We start from the raw sequence: 18546 nt of genomic DNA, 5'->3' as shown, positions 1-18546 counted from the left end.
CGAACCCGGATACCCGTAAGATACCCGGGTAAGTCCGCCCTTTTGCTAGAACAGAAACGATGAGCTGTTTTCTCAAACCTTCCTCGCTGTCACAACACAAGTAAGTAAAATATATTCACATCGTAGAGTATGAATCTGTTAATTAGATATAACCTAAATATGACTGCATATGTTAGACTAATATACTGCATATTTAACAGTTAACAAATTGCGTTGTTTAATAAATAGTAGCCTAGGTACAATATACCATTACGTTTTAAAGTAATATAAAAGAGCATTTCTTTTATAACTCGGAATTTAGATAGTGGTGGGCAGATCGAGGCTTCGTGAAACTGAAACAGTTGAAGCAAATGTGGTGTATCGAGGCCGAGGCCGAGGCCATTGACTGTAAAAAACAAAAATAGGTGGAGCGAAGCTTTGAAACAATCCGACACCCGTCTACACGGCGCCCCCTAGTGGTCAGAACAGTGTAACTGCAACAAAAATCCAGGCCAAACATGCATAAAAACACCTTTTACAAATCTATTGCAATTTTTCTTATTGAAAGTAAAACCTTTCAAATGCAATTATCTAATAAGATTATCAAGTGCCTATATGTATTTTATCAATTGTCCGGGTTTGTTTTGTTTGTTCTATGAATGGCTCAGCTAAATAGGCCAATAACAGACTATTAACCACCGTTATTCATTTTAAATATTATAATGTCTAATTAAAACGTCTACAAATGTACAAAAGTGATCAGAGATCAGGTAAAAACCACAGACGCGTGTTCATTTGTTCTCAGTGACTCGTGTTTCATGGGGGTTGACAGAGATCTGCTCCCAGCAGTTATGAGGCATGAAGCCTTGTTCACTGAAATCACGTGACTTTGGCAGTTTTGATACATGCTCCGAACCATTGATTCGGGACAAAAGATTCGTAAAGGTTTCGAAGCTTTCATGAAGCAGTGTTTTGAAATTGCCATCACAAAATTTAGACGTGCCTATAAAATTACTGAAACCTATTGTTGGCGTGGGTGCGATTATTTTTATTTTTTTTGGCGTCACTCACGTCTTCCGTTTGTCACCCGGCAAAAGAGTCTACAGGTGTGTTCGACATCGGCTGCGGCTGGATGTAACCGATCGGCGAGAGTAGCCGCGTGCAGGCGGGGAGGAGCTGCAAACGGAGACGTGAAGTCGGACACTTTCTGGTTCCCGTAGTGACCGCTCACGTGGTGTTCGCGTACTTTACCACAGCTGAAGTGAAATAAATGCAATATTTGCCAAATAATACACAGATGTTTCATTTCATGAGACATGTTCATTCAATACTTTATGTACTGCTTCATACAGCGTCTGTTTGAACAAGAATAAAGTTCAACATAAGCAACTATCAATGAAGTGGAGTCTACGTTTTTTAAGCAGTTTTAATTTGATAAACATGACACAATATAACATGACAACGACATGAAAAGAGTGTTCACTGTTATAATAAACTGATTTGAGAGCATTAGAGGAACTAAAGGTGTTCGAATAAACACGAAACACACGTGATCGTTGTCATGCGGTGAATCCGGCCAATCGTGGAACAGCTGTGTCGTCATCAGCCCTCCTGCAGCCCAGTGCAGCCGCTCTTGAGAAGCTGCGCTGGCTGAGTTCTCCGGCTACTCTCGAAACGCTCTCGCGGTACTTTGATGCCATACGTCACAGTCACGTGGCGTCGGCGCTGTATCAAGTCGGACAAAATTTCTAACCGGCATGCACTGCTTCAAGTCAGCCGCCGATCGTTCTGCGCAGAGCTGCATGAAGTCGAACAAGCCCTACATCTTAAAGCCCAATTTATACTTCTGCGTCGAACTTACGCCGTAGCTACGTCGTAGGCTGTGTGTAGCGCACGTACCCTGACGTGCACCTCTCCAAAAGGTGCCTTAAAGGCTGAATTATACTTCTGCGTCGGATTTTTTTTACAGTATGTGGCTGCTGAGCAGGGGGGTAATCGAGCTCTCGATTTCCGTACCACCCCCGGCGGCCGCCATTGGCTAACAAGCCTTCACCTGCTGTTAGCATCCCATTGACTCCCATTCATTTTGGCGTCACTTTGACAGCGAATAACTTTACATCTGAGGCGTTTAAAGACTCCATTTGTCCATTATTTATTTCTAAAGAAACACGACAATGTATAAAATGCTCCATTACCTTGTAGGGATGGGACGATTACCGGTTTCACTATAAACCACGATAAAATGTTCTGACGGTTAGTAATATCGTTTAAAATGTAATTATCATTAAAACCTTTGTTTGATTATCGCGATTTTAGATCCTGTTCAGCCAGCAACAGTCTGACCGCAGGCGCAGCGCGCAATGTTGCAGCGGAAGGCAGTGGCCGTGCTCAGGAGATTTTTCCGCCTTTTAAGAGAACCAATTCTGAGGTGTGGTCATATTTTGGCTTTAACAAAAGTCCTGAGGGAAACTTAATCGAGGATGGTCACCCTGTCAGCAGAACATGCACAAGAAAAAGTCGCTGCAATAGAAACACTTTAGATCTGCCGAGTCGTCTTGTGTGACCATCACCCACTGTTGTATAGCGAACGCAAGGCAAGTTAACTTTGACCTCAATACCAAAACTACGTCTGGGAAATAATTGGTATAAAATGTTGTTTTAAGTTGAACTATTTTATATCAATCACTTGAAATAAACGTGAAGCTTCTGCAAAGAAAAGTTCGCACCAGTGGCTTTGAGCCAAAGACGAACGAAGAAGTTCAAACAAGACTATTAAGAGTGACATTTAAGGGATAATAATTTATATTATTCATTAAACACTTATTACACCGATTTTTTTTTTTACCACATAATTACGGGGACATTGAATTGAGATTAATGTTTTAAATCTTACCAGTGTATAAATCCATTATGTACAACTCTGATTTAATTTTCAATACAATTAAAAACGGAGACGCTAGACGGCAAGTTGTGATTTGAATGAAACGAGAGAGCGCGTCTGTTGCGATACGTCTGTCAGAGAGTTTGAAGTCTGCCCAGATGAAGAATACAAGACAGTGCAAATTAACTGGTAGTTCTGGTAGACTTTTAAAGATGTTTTCTCTCAGTTAAGCACACTCTTCACATACATGTCGAAGAGCGAATGTTAAAAGGGAAAAGAAAACACTCTAAAACACGCTACAAATCAAAGATGAAGTAAACACATTATAATAAAACAACGGTCGGCAGTAGAGCGGTCATCTTCCTCTTAGCGCGAGCATTCTCACTCTCACTGTGCGTGCGCGCTCACATAAAAACAGCATGCATACAATAACGTACGCCATAGAAGAAGTTATCTTAAAGGCACATCCACATTCATGTCATGAACACTACTTAACACTAGGCGGCCGTTACAATGAATGGATGTGTGCGGTGTAATAATGCGTTGCTATTGACGACCGTCATTATAAGGAAGGAAATGCCACATAATAGAATCTTGCTTTAAAAAGTGCATAGAGCTGCTTGTTTTATTTGTTGTTTGTTGATTTTCAAATATAAAACTTGTTGAAATGTCTTAGGTGTGATCATCAACTCTTTTTGAACACTTTCATCTCGTTTTAACAAAACCGTGATAATATTGATAATCGCGATAATTTTGGTCACTATAATCGTGATATTAAATTTTCATACCGTCCCATCCCTATTACCTTGTATCTTACGTTATGGCCCCGTAGAAGCAGTTTTTGTAAAAACCATAGGTAAAAACAGATCTTTGAAGCTTTCAAAAATGAGTTAAAGGAGAAGTTCACTTTTAAAAAAACTTTTGCTGATAATTTACTCACCCCCATGTCATCCAAGATGTCCATGTCTTTCTTTCTTCAGTCGAAAAGAAATTAAGGTTTTTGATGAAAACATTCCAGGATTTTTTCACATATTATGGATTCCATTGGGACCCAAACGGTTCAAGGTCCAAATGACAGTTTCATTGCCGCTTCAAAGGGCTTTAAACGATACCAGACGATGAATAAGGGTCTTATCTAGCGAAACGATCGGTCATTTCAAAAATAAAATAAAAAGTTGACGTTTTATAAGCACAAATGTTCGGCTTGCTCTGTTCTGTGATGCGCGTTCGTGACGTCACGTAATACGCAATTACGTTGAAAAGGTCACGCTTGAAAAATTGAAGAAAATGTTCTTTTTGGCTTTTTAATATTAAAACACTCAGGATGCGCACACGAAATGGGCATTTTAAACGATAAACTGACACAAATACATTTGAAAATGTTTATATGGTCCTCCTTCCGCACATTTGTAAACACATCAAACTTGACCTTTTCAACGTAATTGCGTATTACGTGACGTCACGAACGCGCATCACAGAACAGAGCAAGGCGAACATTTGTGCTTATAAAACGTCAACTTTTTATTTTATTTTTGAAATGACCGATCGTTTCGCTAGATAAGACCCTTATTCATCGTCTGGTATCGTTTAAAGCCCTTTGAAGCGGCAATGAAACTGTCATTTGGACCTTGAACCGTTTGGGTCCCAATGGAATCCATAATATGTGGAAAAATCCTGGAATGTTTTCATCAAAAACCTTAATTTCTTTTCGACTGAAGAAAGAAAGACATGGACATCTTGGATGACATGGGGGTGAGTAAATTATCAGCAAAAGTTTTTTCAAAAGTGAACTTCTCCTTTAACTTTGTTTATTAGTGCATTGGAAAAATGCAAATTTTCTAATGCCCAGCTGCTAAGAGATTTTATTTTAGTAGTACTTTAATAACTATGTTTAATCTATTGATATGTGCTCGTATTTTCATATTTAATTTATTTTGTTATATATGTAGTTTTATTTTTCTTTCTCTTTTTTCATATATTTATATAAATGTTGAAAAGATTTGTGCTACTCTGTACTGTTCTGCATAGCATTTGTCTGTGCTCTGTTTCTCTTACATTCTGTAACGCCTTGTTGTTTAATAAAGGTTTATAAATAAAAATAAAAATAAAAAATAGGTAAAAACAGGCTAGCGATTGCGTCATAACCACGCGACTCTCTGGAAATTACCGTAGAGACAGGAGGAGAAGCTCGCAGTCAATCGGGGGGACGTGGAGGCATAAAGTCAAGGGAGAAGCCCATAGAGAATCAAAGTTTCTCCTGCTCCTAGCTCATGGACAGCTCCTACTCACACTCTCCGTCCCTGCAAGATTCGGAAGGGAATGGTTCAGATTTCTCTTGGCACAGCTCCTAGAAGACTTACAACTGTCCTGACAGGCTGCTCACGTCACATCCACGTCGTCAAGCTCAGTTTGAGTCTGCGCAGTTCACTCGGCAATCAGGAAATGAGTGCTTCTAATTTGCTTCACTTTTCTCGTTGAAACCTATGGGGGTCGCTGTGTCCAGTTTATATACTGTCTATGCTGATGAGACGCGCCATATTGTTATCGTAAAGCTGTACAGTGAACGCACCCAGATAAATTAGCATCGCTAGCGTTTGCTTCCACACTGAAATGATTTGGGTCTTATGTTTTCATTCCCCCCCCCAAAAAATGTTAAAGATGTTCACTGTAATCTGGCTCTTTATCGCTGCTACTACTAACGTTACAGGTAAGTGGGCAGTTCTGTGTGGTTATCATAGGGAATGGATCCGAAACTCGTTATTAAACGGGCACAAGTGCTAAGTAAGACCGTATACCGATAAGCTCCGCCGTTACCGGTGTTGTGTGCCGCTCTCGACCCGTCAGAGTTAAATTAGCACTGAATAGGCTCGTGTGATTTTTGTTTCATGCTTAAGAATCTCTGTTAAGGGAACGTAGTGAGTGAGCATCGATGCTCTGGTTTCTTAGTTCATAGTTATTTGACTAGTTTTCTTTTTGTTTCTTTCTTCCCTTAAAAAAACAATTTTTTTTTATTTAAACAATAATATCATTATATTTTATTTTGATCACTACAGTCTAATCAAGTTTAAAGAAATTAAATTGTATACAACTGCGGCAGTTTCTGATTATTTCTTGGTCTAAATAGTCTACATAATGAATATAAGTCAAAGACATAATGTAAATTAAATATTTTTACATTTACAATATATTATTTCTCCAGACACACCTTCTCCCACACATTAGTTTCTAAAGTGCTGCCACTGTAACCTTCTTGCATGTTGGTCTACGTTACATTAAAAACATCTGGGGATGTACACACCTTGACATTTTGGTAGTGTTGTGGTGAGCATTATGTGATGTTGGGTTTATCAGTTTTTAAGGGGTTTACTCTGTATTGCAGTATTTGCCTGCCATTTCCTAATTTGGGTTTACAGACCGTGGTTTGTTTGCCATTTTCTTTTTCATGTTCTTTGATTAACTTTGTTTTGATAAACCACTGTATAGACTTGTTATTTCAGCTTTGCCGTCTCTTGAGCAATATTGCTTCACTTAAAATAACTTTTTATATGAATCTATTTTACTTTTTCTAAAGAAGCCTTTGTAATTGCTTTGTAACAATTGTGGACTGAAGAGTAGTGGGACAGGAGACTGGAGCTCAAACAAACTAAATTATTTTTTGTTATTTTGTTGAGGCGGAAGGACTTAACAGTGATCCTGATTTGTAATCATTTGATCGGCAAGAACAAAACAAGTCGCTTTAGTATCTAGGAATTTTGTGGTTATATGTCAAAATATCACATGTGATTCATGACCCCTTTAATACATTCATTTAATAAAAAAAAAAAGTGATACATAATCAGGTTTGGAACCGATTATGGTACTTCTGCCTCACTAACGGCTGTTGGAATACATAAGACAACTTGGGAAACTGTTCTAAAGTGTAGTAAATAATTTACTTCTTTGTGTCTTTCTTTCTAAACAGTCGCTGTGCACGTTGCTGGGTCCAAGTTGGAGGCAACGGAAGGACAAAATGTTTCCATGCACTTCGAAACTGGACTGGAGAGAGTTGATGAAGTCAGAATCAGTTTTGAAGGAGAAAGCAAGGGAAAACTTTTGCTTGCACATTACTGTTCCCCTGCCTCTGTTCCCAAATGTGACCCCATTGAAACACAACATCTGCAAGTTGAAGGAGGAAATGTGTCCATGATTCTTGTGAAAGTGAACAGCTCCAGATCAGGCCTCTATACAGCACAAGTCATCACTGATAATCGGTTGTTTGATGTGACTGCTACGCTTGTTGTAAACCGTGAGTATATTACTATAATATAGCCTATCTGTTTGCCTGTAATGTACTAGAATCAAGATTATGAGAGAGATAATATTAATGGTTATAACTGTGCTCATTAAGTCTTATTAGCCGTGTTTCCACTCTCGGGTCAGTGTGAGCCAGGGCTTTAAATGGGCCGTGCCGGGCTAATAGCCCCCCGGGCCTGTAGCACCGAACACAAAACACACTGTGTTTCCACTCTCGGGCCAGAAGCTCCACAGCGCTTCACTAAAACACGCCCGTAACACACCTCTCTGGAACAACCTCACACTAACCCATCAGTTCACCAACAACTGGAGGTTTATCAGAAAACTAATCAGAAAGAAATCACTGGAAACAGCGAGATCACACAACAAACATGATAAAAGCGGCCGTTTGCTGGCATTTTTGTTGTTTACTTGAATATTTAACACCCAAGCATTGATGTTTTACCACAGGTTTGCAATAAAAAGTGATACATTGATTATAATGAATTAAGTTGTGTCAAAATTGCACATTAGTCACACAGAAATAAAGTGGTTTACCGATAGGTCTATTTCACAAAAGAAATGTGAACAGTTGCGTCGGTTTCTGTTTATTTGGAAGTTACATGACATTTACATCACATTTAGAAAGAATGATAATTTCTACAAATATGCCACCAAAAATACGACCTGAGGAGCTTTAGCACTCTCTCCCAGTACAGTTATATTTTCAGTCAGAGAAACTGAGGAAGCTTTATTTTATGATCGGCTGCGGATCTAAATGGATATCCGACAGTCACGCATAGCAGCTGTTGGCCCGACAGTGGAAACACGGCTAATAAACTCACTAAAATTCTTACCTGACATTTACTTGAAACAGTTAAATGCTTCTCACAAAATCCTGAAAAAGATTGTAAGTGATAGCAATTTAGGTGTTGTTAATGATGTAAAGACTCGCATTGTTTGATCCACAGCATGAAGTAAGAATGCGCTGATCTGATATTCAGTATCCGTATTCTGTATGCGATTTTTGCCGGAGCGGGTTTCGGTCAGACGGAACCGATCCAAGTCCGATACTGTGCGTAAATTCACAGGATTTTAGTCAAGGTTTGCTAAACTTATACCTCACATTATTTTCCATTATATTTGTCTCAAATCGTTGATGCAGCACAAATAGAGTATGTGCTTTTACTGAAAAATATAATAATAATAATAATAATAATAATAGTGGATATTTAGTGGATTGTTTAACACATAAAACATTGATCATCAGTTTCACACACACAAGTATAGATATTCTACAATGATGATCAATAAAAGAAATCGGTATCTGATCTGTGTCGGACGATATTCAGTGTTATGGGTGTCGAATTGGTTTCGGGGAAAAATATCGGCGCATCCATAATTTACAGATTTGGAAAAAGGAGGAAAAATATTGTTTGCCTTGCACTATTGCATTATTTCTTGGATAATTTACACTTGATTCTGTTCAAACAAATCCTCTTTTGACTTTGATTAGTAAAGAGCAAAAGCTTGTCTGATAGTAACATTTGCTGAAGTAGGATTGGTCAGTAATGTTTTAAGTTGATAAAGGTTGTTTGCAGTTTATAATCCTCTAATTGTCTCTGTTCCTGTTGTCTCTTCCAGAAGCTCCAGTTTCCTCCAGTCCAGCTCCTCCACACTCCTCCTCCAGCCCAACACCTCTCAGCTCCTCTGACCTACACTGGCTTTATGCTTTAATTCCTCTGGTTATTGTCGTCTTGGGGGGCGTTTGCTTCTGGAAACTCAGGAAGGCAAGTATTACTTACATTTATTCTTTTATCAATGGTTATGAGCAGCGCTGCAGTTCGAATAAAGTCGCTGCTAAACCCAGGATAGTTTAGTTGTCCTCCTGAGCTCTTCTGTATCACTAAAGGCTCGGGTATACTTCAGTTTCCACATCTGGACGCGTCTCACGCACATTCGTGTCCGCACAGCTTTCAAAGTACGTTCATCCGCGGAGGGCCGAGTTCAACACATGCGCAGTACAATTGTTGAATGACATCTTTGACGCTCTTCATAGAGTGCTTACACAGATACACACAGAAGTGTTTAAAATCAGGCGTCTATCAGCGGATCCCTAATATATTCCCTGATAGACGGATCCGCTGATAGACGCCGTTTTCAAACGCTCCCGTGTGTATCCGTGTAAGCACTCTATGAAGAGCGTCAAACACATGTTTTTGAAGCGTTGATCATTGAAGCCAATCAGAGACATGTATGTTGAGTGCGTGAACATAATGGCCAATCAGAGGTGTATCCGTTTAACAGCGCTTAATAAAAGAGGGGGTATTGTCACATTTTTAAATGTCAGTACTGACTTGGTACCAAAGTCGGTAATTTTGAGAACTCACGCTTGAGCAAAATAAGCAAGCTGACATTAGTACAATCTGGATCTTGAATTTAGAATACAAGAGATTTAAAGCGTAGTTTTTGAAGAGTGCGCATATGCGATCGCACGTAAGAACGAGACTATGATTGAATCTGGAAATAAAGCAAAATAACTGAGAAAAATGAGTTAAAAATAGTCCTCAGATGCATGTCCATAATTTATAGCAAAACATAGCATTAATTCAATCTCTAACAGATTCATTAAAAGAATGACATTACATCATGAACGACCACTTTGCGACAATATGCTTTCGGGAAACAGTCGTGACTTGATTTCTTCAACGATGCATCGTACTATAGTAGTGAAGCAGCGAGTTGCATCGTTGTACAGGAAACACACATTTGAAGGCTACAGTTTCAATGTATTATTTATTTGTTATTATTTTTGTTATTTATTTGTAATTGCATTAAATTCATTAATGTTTTTATTTTCAAATACAGTAGTCATTGATGAACTTCTTTGATCCACTTCAAATAAAGTTGTCCTAAGACAAGAACGGGTATTGTTCAAAATTCATGTATGACTTTGAAAGGTTTTCATCCACTTCAAATGTTGACTAATGTAGTTAAATGGAAAAAATTATCATTTTAATACACAGTTACAATAGTCTTTGCTATGATACCAAAACTGGTTCAGAGAACCGTGGAATCTGACTGGTATTGGTACTGACTATTGAAATGTTGGGATCATGAATGTGAAACGTAGAGCTTTCTAAACCTCTTTCTTTTTCTTTTTTCCTCTTTATGAGGTTTAATAACAGCCAGTTTGAAGGTTTTTGACACATATCCTAATGACAATGATGAATTAATAATATTAAGAAGAGGATCTATGATTCTTTCAGTAGCGTCTCTGTTATAGGGTCTAACATTTTTAATGTATTTGCATAATTAATTTTGAAAACTAAAACAAATTAAAAACACGTTCAACTTTAAAAAAAACGCATCTCTAGACCATGCGTCCTGTGAACCAGCCCTTACTCCTGTTTATTATTGTGAAGCTGCTTTGAAAAAATGTCTATTGTATAAAGCATTATAAAAATAAAGGTGACTTGACTAACATGCATGTTTTTGATTTAGATGATTTAACAAGTTTAGGCGATTATAGCAGTGACTGGAATTGTTCCACTAGAGATCTATAGTGCAGATAGCAGATGTTCCTGCATGGTTTTCCCCATTGTTTTTATAGCAAATGTGTAAACGGCACCTTTTATTTGGTTTACATTGTGTTTTTGTGTTGACTTGCAGAAGAATAAGTCAGCAGCGGATGAAGAAGAAGAAGCCACAGAAACTCCTGCTGTCTCCAGGTATGAAGATCTTCACTTCTCTGTTGTCTTTTCAGGTCTTTTGTTGCATCACATGACTTTTTCCATAAAGTAGGATATTTAAAGGAGCATTTCACCCATGGGAACATTGATCTTTATTGAAAGTGGGTCATATATGTAGTCGAAATGTAAAATAAATTTCGAATTTGGTGCCTTCTTGACTGAGGAAAGACAGAAAGTAACTTCAGGACGCATTTGTATGAAAGACAACAACTCCCACAATGCACCTGTAAGGCCCGCTATATTGGTCCAATCTCCGGTTCGCCAATACACGGGGAAGGTTATCGCGTGTTCTGTCCTCGCTCATGCAAAGTATTGGTTGGCACGACCACCTACTCCATTCGTACCCAGCCAAGAAGAGCCCCAGCACACCTTCCTTTATCCTCCTTTGACCAGGTGATATGGGGGACACCACCCTCAAATGGCTTCTATCCCACAGAAGGGGGGGTTGCCTTATCTGGCCTTATCTCTAAACCAGTTTTCTCTAAACTTCTATAAACCTTATTTCCTTTTATTTTATCTATCTGGATATGAGATCTGTACCACTCACTTTGAGACATTTCAAATTACACCAAAAACATAACAGTCAATGATAAACATTCACATTAAACCATGTTCTTGTATGAGTTGTTCTTAGTAGTTTGTGAGAGGAAGTCAGGCCGTGTGGGGGAGGTCGAATATTAGCCATCAGGGCCCTTTTGCCTCATGCAGGCCTCAACCAGTATTTTCAGTCTTACACACCACATTGCACAGCTCCGCAAGCCACTCCCACTAATCCAGAACAGCGCATATGAGGTATCCGCCTATCAGAGAAGTCACTCTTCCGTCTACAAGGCTAGCTCCTACCAGAGCTTGAAATTCATTTCACACAAAATGTCTAGTTAGTTGGCGAGCTCATTAGTGAATTATTCCTCGTTTGTATTTCTTTCGAAATGGTGAATTATTGCATGGTACCGGGATGTTCAGTCAGAACATATGCAGTACGAAACTAGGATGGTTCACAACACAAACGTCCGTGTCCTCGTCTGATTCAGAGATTTCGTCCAGGAGAAATTGGCATCGTTGAAATTCTTTGCAGCAGACGGACTCTATCTCTGTGTCTGTAGTCGCACAGTGAGAGCACAGGCACCACCAGTCCGCCCCAGCTCGAGCCAGTCCAGGCTCCTAGTCCGCGACAGGCAGGTCTTCTGCCTCCTGTTCCTCCATCAGCCTCAGCTGCTCTTCGCTATAATGCGGCTCGTAAAGGTAGCCACAAACACCTGATTCGAGCATCAGACTTTTGAAATCCTCTTCTTCTATATCATATCGAGTACCCTCCGCTATTGTCGTAACTTCACATCTGGCTCCACAGCGCCTGTTAGCTTAGCTTCCAAACAAGATGGAGGATATTGCTTTTAGTTTCTGCAAGTGGAGTCCCACCCACTGATCTGTAATAGGTCTGTAGCGTGAGTGAGTCCCGCCCCCTGGGAAAGATGAGGAACGAGTGTTTGTAGTCTCAACCCCTCTACAAAGAAATGGGACTTCCTGCTTAGAATGACACAAAATGAAGATTTTTGCGTCAATGTAAGCAGGAACTGCAACGCTGAAATCCTTATTTCTCCCGATCTATGGGGAAAATGAGGAAATAATGCACGACCATTAAAAAAATGACTGTTTCTAACGATACAAGGCTTGATGCAAATGGGTGAAGTGTCCCTTTAACTTTGCCATGTTGTTCCTCACTAAGGACAGTTTTCTGTTGTCGTCTTTACAGATCCAGTGTCTCCACAAAAAACAATAGGAAAAACGACTGCGGTGGTTGTGTAGCCGTCGCCATGAACGGTTGTGGAGGAAATGCTGAAGCTCTTCTTGCGTCTTAAAACACTTTTTAACCTTTTTCAAACTGTCAGTCCAAATCAAATTTTTGTGCATATTCAATCATGTTTAGTAAGTGTGAACTGTAAAACAAACAAAAAGAATCAAATGAAATATTATTTGAACAAATCTGGTTTAATTTGAAAAAGATCAGTCTGATATAATCATCTCTGATAGATGACTTTTTTTTTTTTTTTTTTTTTTGTGTGTTGTAGCCAATCAGACCTGTTTGTTCAGTGTGTAAATGCAATTGCCAATTTAAAGTTTAAATTTTTATGCTGATACACACTGCTAATTTTCTGTAGTGACTGACAACCGAATTAAATTGCAGGCTTCACATAGTGATAACCATATCGATGACCGGGACTAAAAACCCAGATGTGTTTAAATCTATCAGTGCATTAAGTGTAAGTGCTGTAGACCTTCTGCTGCTTCTGTTACCTGTAACGTGTTACTTTGATTTTCATCTTATTACTAACTTTTCTTTAGTTTTTTATCGCAGTGTTTATTTAACTAACAGTATTTGAAGGCTACATACAAATTTGACTGTTATTGGTACCGAATACTGAAATGTTTGTGCCATGATCTCCCTTATTTAGATCATATTCAGTCGGATACAGTCCTCAAGCTCAAATGAATGTAGCCGATGAACCTGAACTGTCAGATGCAGCTTCTTCTTCAGCACAACTATCCTTACATTGAAGAAGTGTGTCTTTTTAAACCTAAGTGCCTCGTAGAGTCAGACACACTGTAGCTAGAGACTTTCCCAAGTGCTTTCTGGTTTTGTGTGCAATATGAAGTCCTCAGTGAATATGCTGTGGTCATGCATGCTGTCTGTGGATCAGATGAGACTGTATGATTTGTCTATCACTATATTTCCAGAATAAATATATCTTTTTGTAACCCTTTTCCACAGCGTTGACTGGTGTTTTCTGTCTGGTTAAACTTCACTGCTTAAGTAATCTATCATAAATGTTAAATAATACACATTCATTTATTTAGTGTACAGTTAATATGACCGCATTTATTGATGCAATACACATTTGTTTAAATTTAAAAGTATATGTGGGGGAAAAAATCTGACTTGAAGTAATACAGATTGCATTTGTATTTTGAATTTGTAAGCTGGTATTGAATAATCTGATTTTTTTAATCGTTTTAAGAAGTACAGTTATACAGATTTAACCATATTGTTGAGATTGCAGGTTTGATGAACAAAAGCTTCTACAGCAGATCTTCAGTCAGATCAGTACATCATGATTTATGTTAGGATATGTGCACTTGCAGTCTTTACAAAAGAAGGGAAAATAATTAGTGTGAATTTAGTTATTTGGCCAAAACAGCCCAACTACCCGATGTATATAATGGAGTACACTCTAGAGAATAAGCTGTCTCTGACACGGAATAGCTAACACATATTTAACAGCGAGTGCAGCTGTGGGCTACTATCATCTTCTCCGAGTAAGAAGGATAATTTTTTCAGTGTCACTCAGTTCAAAAAATGATGGAATCAAGGTTTCAAATCTGGGCAGAAAGGTTTCTCTTATATTGGTGTATTTTGAACAGAAGAGCAGAAAGTGTTCCTCATCCTCTATGTGCTGTAGATCACATCTACAGATCCTCTGCTCTCTCTCTGTCCATGTTTGTCTATGTCTTCCTCTCTCTATCTCTAGATCATGGTCACTTAATCTGTATTTGGAGAGCATTTGTCTTTCTTAAAAATGTTTAATAGATAGATAACCGGCCAATTTAGTGATTCTATTGAGGGTCGAGTAACATTGGAGTTTATTTTAGAGGTCTAAATGTGCTTCTCTCTCTCTCTCTCTCTCTCTCTCTCTCTCTCTCTCTCGATGGCGGTAATGCTAAACTGGTAAGAAACAGTGAGTGACAGAAAGTAGCCTGACAACGAACATCGGATTGAACATTTCAGAACGACGGCCATTAGACTGAAAATGTGTTCTCTCTTCGGTGTTGCAAGTAAGTAAAAGATTGTAACAAACGTTAAAAAGTAAATAAGCAAGTTTTATTTTAAAAAACTAGGAATTTAGAATTGGTAATAAAAGATGAGAGCATATCCGCCCAGATCGGAGGTTATATATATTATAACCGCCAAAATTACACAGAGAGTTTGAAGTGGGCTAGTTGACGCGCTTCCCGTGGCTTGATTGTTTGTTTGAGAAATAACGTGACAAGAATTCAAGTTCTAAATTTCAACTCTGTCGTGAGAGATATGATTTATTGTCACACAAGGTCTTCATTATCCATAACAGAACAATATTCCATCTTCGTCGACACTGTCACATTATCTAACATGATTATAATTATTGAAATATGTAAAAACGGGGGGAACGAACTGGAATAGTTCTGCCATCTGTGATCGCTACGGCTTGGGTGGTGATAGTGAAAATATAAATACGAGGAAAGTGGAAGAAAATAACATTATAAGCTGTTTTAGTTTAACATATCACGTACTAACAACATGCAGCCTATAGGAAAGAAACGCATTGTGTAACACCCACAGTCTATGGTAACACCACAGTGCTTTTTCCTTTTTTTCCACCCGCATGGTTGATGCGATACTCCGCCTAGTTATTGACTCAGTGCTCAACATTGTCTCAGTAGTGATCAACAGCTTAAACGCAAATATGTTCCTCTTATCTGCAAATTACACATAAGAAATTTGTATTTTGGAGTTTGCCACTTTAAATAGATGCTCCACAGCATCATTTACACGCCCCTCTGATAATACAGCAATCCATTAATGCAAGAATTCACTCATATCAAAATTAATTTAGTTGAATGTGTTCTGTCATTTAAAGAGAAACACTGTAAACATACAGTGACTAGAGAAGAAAATGGGATCACACTGTATTTTTTTCACAAACTTTTGAACAATAGTCTATTTCAGATGCTTAAGGTAATTTAATTAATGCATTACCTCAAATAAGATTTTCTTTCTTAAGTCTTTCCAAACACATTTAACTTAGGCCTACTTTCTTCCATGAAACACAAATTGAAACATTTTACAAAATGTAAAAGCTAGATTGACTAAATGTACCATAAGTACATCAAAAGTATAACATTTGTGCATATGACTTGTCACAATGTTCAACATCTCCTGAAACCAATACAGTTTAGTGTGATGAATTAAAGGGTTAGTTCACCCAAAAATGAAAATTCTGTCAGTAATTACTCACCCTCATGTTGTTCCAACCGCGTAAGACCTTCGTTCATCTTCGGAACACAAATTAAGATATTTTTGATGAAATCTGAGAGCTGTCTCACTCCTCCATAGGCTGCTAGGTGGCCCAAACTTGCTGGCCCAGAAAAGTTATTAAAGAGATCGTTAATATAGTCCAAGTGACTACAGTGGCTCAATCTTAAGTATATCAAGCGACGAGAATACTTTTTGTGTGCAAAAACAAACAAAAATAACGACTTTATTCCACTATTCATTTCCTTCTCTCTGGGCCTCGTAGTGTTTTTGCGCTGCGCGTCTGTGTTACACGTCATCACGCATCACACACGATACCAGCGTCGACCAATAGTGAGCCTACGTGGTGACGTACGTGTAACACAGACGCGCAGCTCGTCGCTTGATATACTTAAGATTGAGTCACTGGAGTCACTTGGACTATATTAACGATCTCTTTAATAACTTTTCTGGGCCAGCAAGTTTGGGCCACCTAGCAGCCTATGGAGGAGTGAATCCAGCACTCAGATTTCATAAAAAATATCTTAATTTGTGTTCCGAAGATGAACGAAGGTCTTACGCGGTTGGAACAACATGAGGGTGAGTACTGACAGAATTTTCATTTTTGGGTGAACTATCCCTTTAACACCAAGACCGATAACTACATTAGCGTCACGATAGCCTAATGGTCTTTTTATTCAAAGCACGCACGCTCGAATGTTGATCCACTTCTTCCAAGCACTATCTTCTATAAATAAATATATACACATACACACACACACACACACACATATATGTATATCACAAAGCAATTTGACTAGTTTGTGTTGTTACAAATTTGGAACACAATACGGGAAAAAAGTACAAAAAGAATAGCTTTAATGATATTGACTGATGTCATACATTACATTTTATTACAAGTGTTGTGTACAACATGTCATTGAATATGTTTTTGCTGTTGTTGCATTTCCACGTCTTTTACCAGCAGATGTCCTCAGCATGCTACGTTTCGAGCGCATCTAAACAGTGAATCTGGCTAGTCTAGTGTAATAATCTAACAGTGAATTTAGTGGAATAAAAACAATGCCTAGTCAACACTTTTATTTATATATATACAACTCCTTTTCACTGCAAGTTTAAAGTTAGCGATACAATGTTGTCGAAACTATAGCGCTGGGTACCTGAGGTAATTTTGCTTACTATTTGCTAGCCTGCATAATGTTAATAATTCTTACCATTTATTCCAAGGGTACGACTGATTGTTTTCCATATCCATTTTTTTTAACGTATCCTCATTAAAAGGGGGTTTGACTTGTCAAACAGTGGTGGATTTTTCTGTACCTCAGCGATTAACTCAGCCAGCTACCCATCGAGTTGTGTGTGTCCCAACAATATCGTTCCTCATATCTTTATCATTATAGCTGTGGAGAAACGATTAAAATCGTTAAGAAGGAGAACGATTTTTAGAACTATATCTTTATCGTTTTCTTTAGTTATCGTCCTTGGTGTGAACGGGCCTTTAGGAAAACAAAGGAAGAGGGCAGATTTATCAGTGAATAATGATTTAATTTAGATATTTTTTCACATAAAGCTATTAGATTACTTCAAAAAGCTTGGAATATAACTACTTTCATGATACTACTTTGTCCATTTTGGAGCTTGAAAGTAAAAAAAAAAAAAAAAAAAAAAAAAAAAAAAAAAATCACACCCACTTTCACTGTATTGAATGCAGCAACTCTGATATTCAGCAGAAATTCTCCTATGGAAGAAAGAAAATAGATGATGATGACAGGATGATGAACTTTTCCTTAAATCATTTAAGAGTCTTGTACCTTCTTCTTCCTCTCACTGAGCGCCTTCTCATCTTTGGATAGGCCTATTCTGTGAGCACACAGGCCAGATGTCTGTGGTCCTCTAACATCTTCTCCTCATAGGAAAGGGATAAATGCACCTTTACAACAGACACACCTTGTTCTGAGTCTCCCGTCCTGAGTGAGTGGAAACATTGACAGATTCAGTGTTCTGAGTCTCTGGCCTGTGATTGTGAAGGAAGAGACAGATGCAGATGTCCTGCTCTGAGCTTCTTCTGAGGCAGAGAAACACTAGTGTCTGTGTGAGCAGTGGCGCCTCCAGAATTTTTTCATAGGGGTGGCCAGATTGGGCCACTTAAAATCTTGGGGTGGCACACCAAAACTATAAACCATAATTTCAGAATTTTTTTTTCTACTGTTGTAGTAAACCGGCCTGTAGTAAACTTTTAGAAAGACTTAAGGAAACTCCTACTGATATACTATATGATGGTTTATTGTGTTATATTTAATGTTACTAATGATATAATGTGCATAGACTAATAACAGTACAGTTAACATTTTGAGTTGCACAACAATTCTGTTGTATTTTGCAATTATATTTGGCATAAGGTGTACATTTATTGCAAACAAAACAGTTACTGGGGAAAAGCAGATACTGGCAGATACAAATATATTATATTTATATATTAATGTCAAGAATTCAGAAGTGTAGGCTATATATTTATATAGCCTACACTACAAATAAATATATATAGCGAGGCTGTGTTATGAGTCAGAGGAGCTCCTCAAGACCTCAAACATTGATTT

General features: G+C 38.3%; 1 protein-coding gene across 1 annotated transcript; it reads left to right on the top strand.

Moving 5' to 3' along the window:
• Nucleotides 1-77: 77 nt before the first annotated feature.
• Nucleotides 78-13643, top strand: LOC309480980 (uncharacterized protein). The gene is made up of 5 exons (XM_082145758.1): nucleotides 78-100; nucleotides 6822-7145; nucleotides 8777-8922; nucleotides 10805-10863; nucleotides 12635-13643. The coding sequence occupies exons 2-5, from the start codon at nucleotides 6878-6880 to the stop codon at nucleotides 12738-12740; spliced, it is 579 nt and encodes a 192-aa protein (XP_082001884.1). The 5' UTR covers nucleotides 78-100; nucleotides 6822-6877; the 3' UTR covers nucleotides 12741-13643.
• The last annotated feature ends 4903 nt before the right edge of the window (nucleotides 13644-18546 follow it).

Source organism: Leuciscus leuciscus, assembly GCF_965113295.1.
Source record: "Leuciscus leuciscus genome assembly, chromosome: 18".
NCBI classification, from domain to species: domain Eukaryota; kingdom Metazoa; phylum Chordata; class Actinopteri; order Cypriniformes; family Leuciscidae; genus Leuciscus; species Leuciscus leuciscus.
The sequence above is the reverse complement of the archived record's forward strand: the minus strand, read 5'-3'. Positions and strand labels throughout refer to the sequence as shown.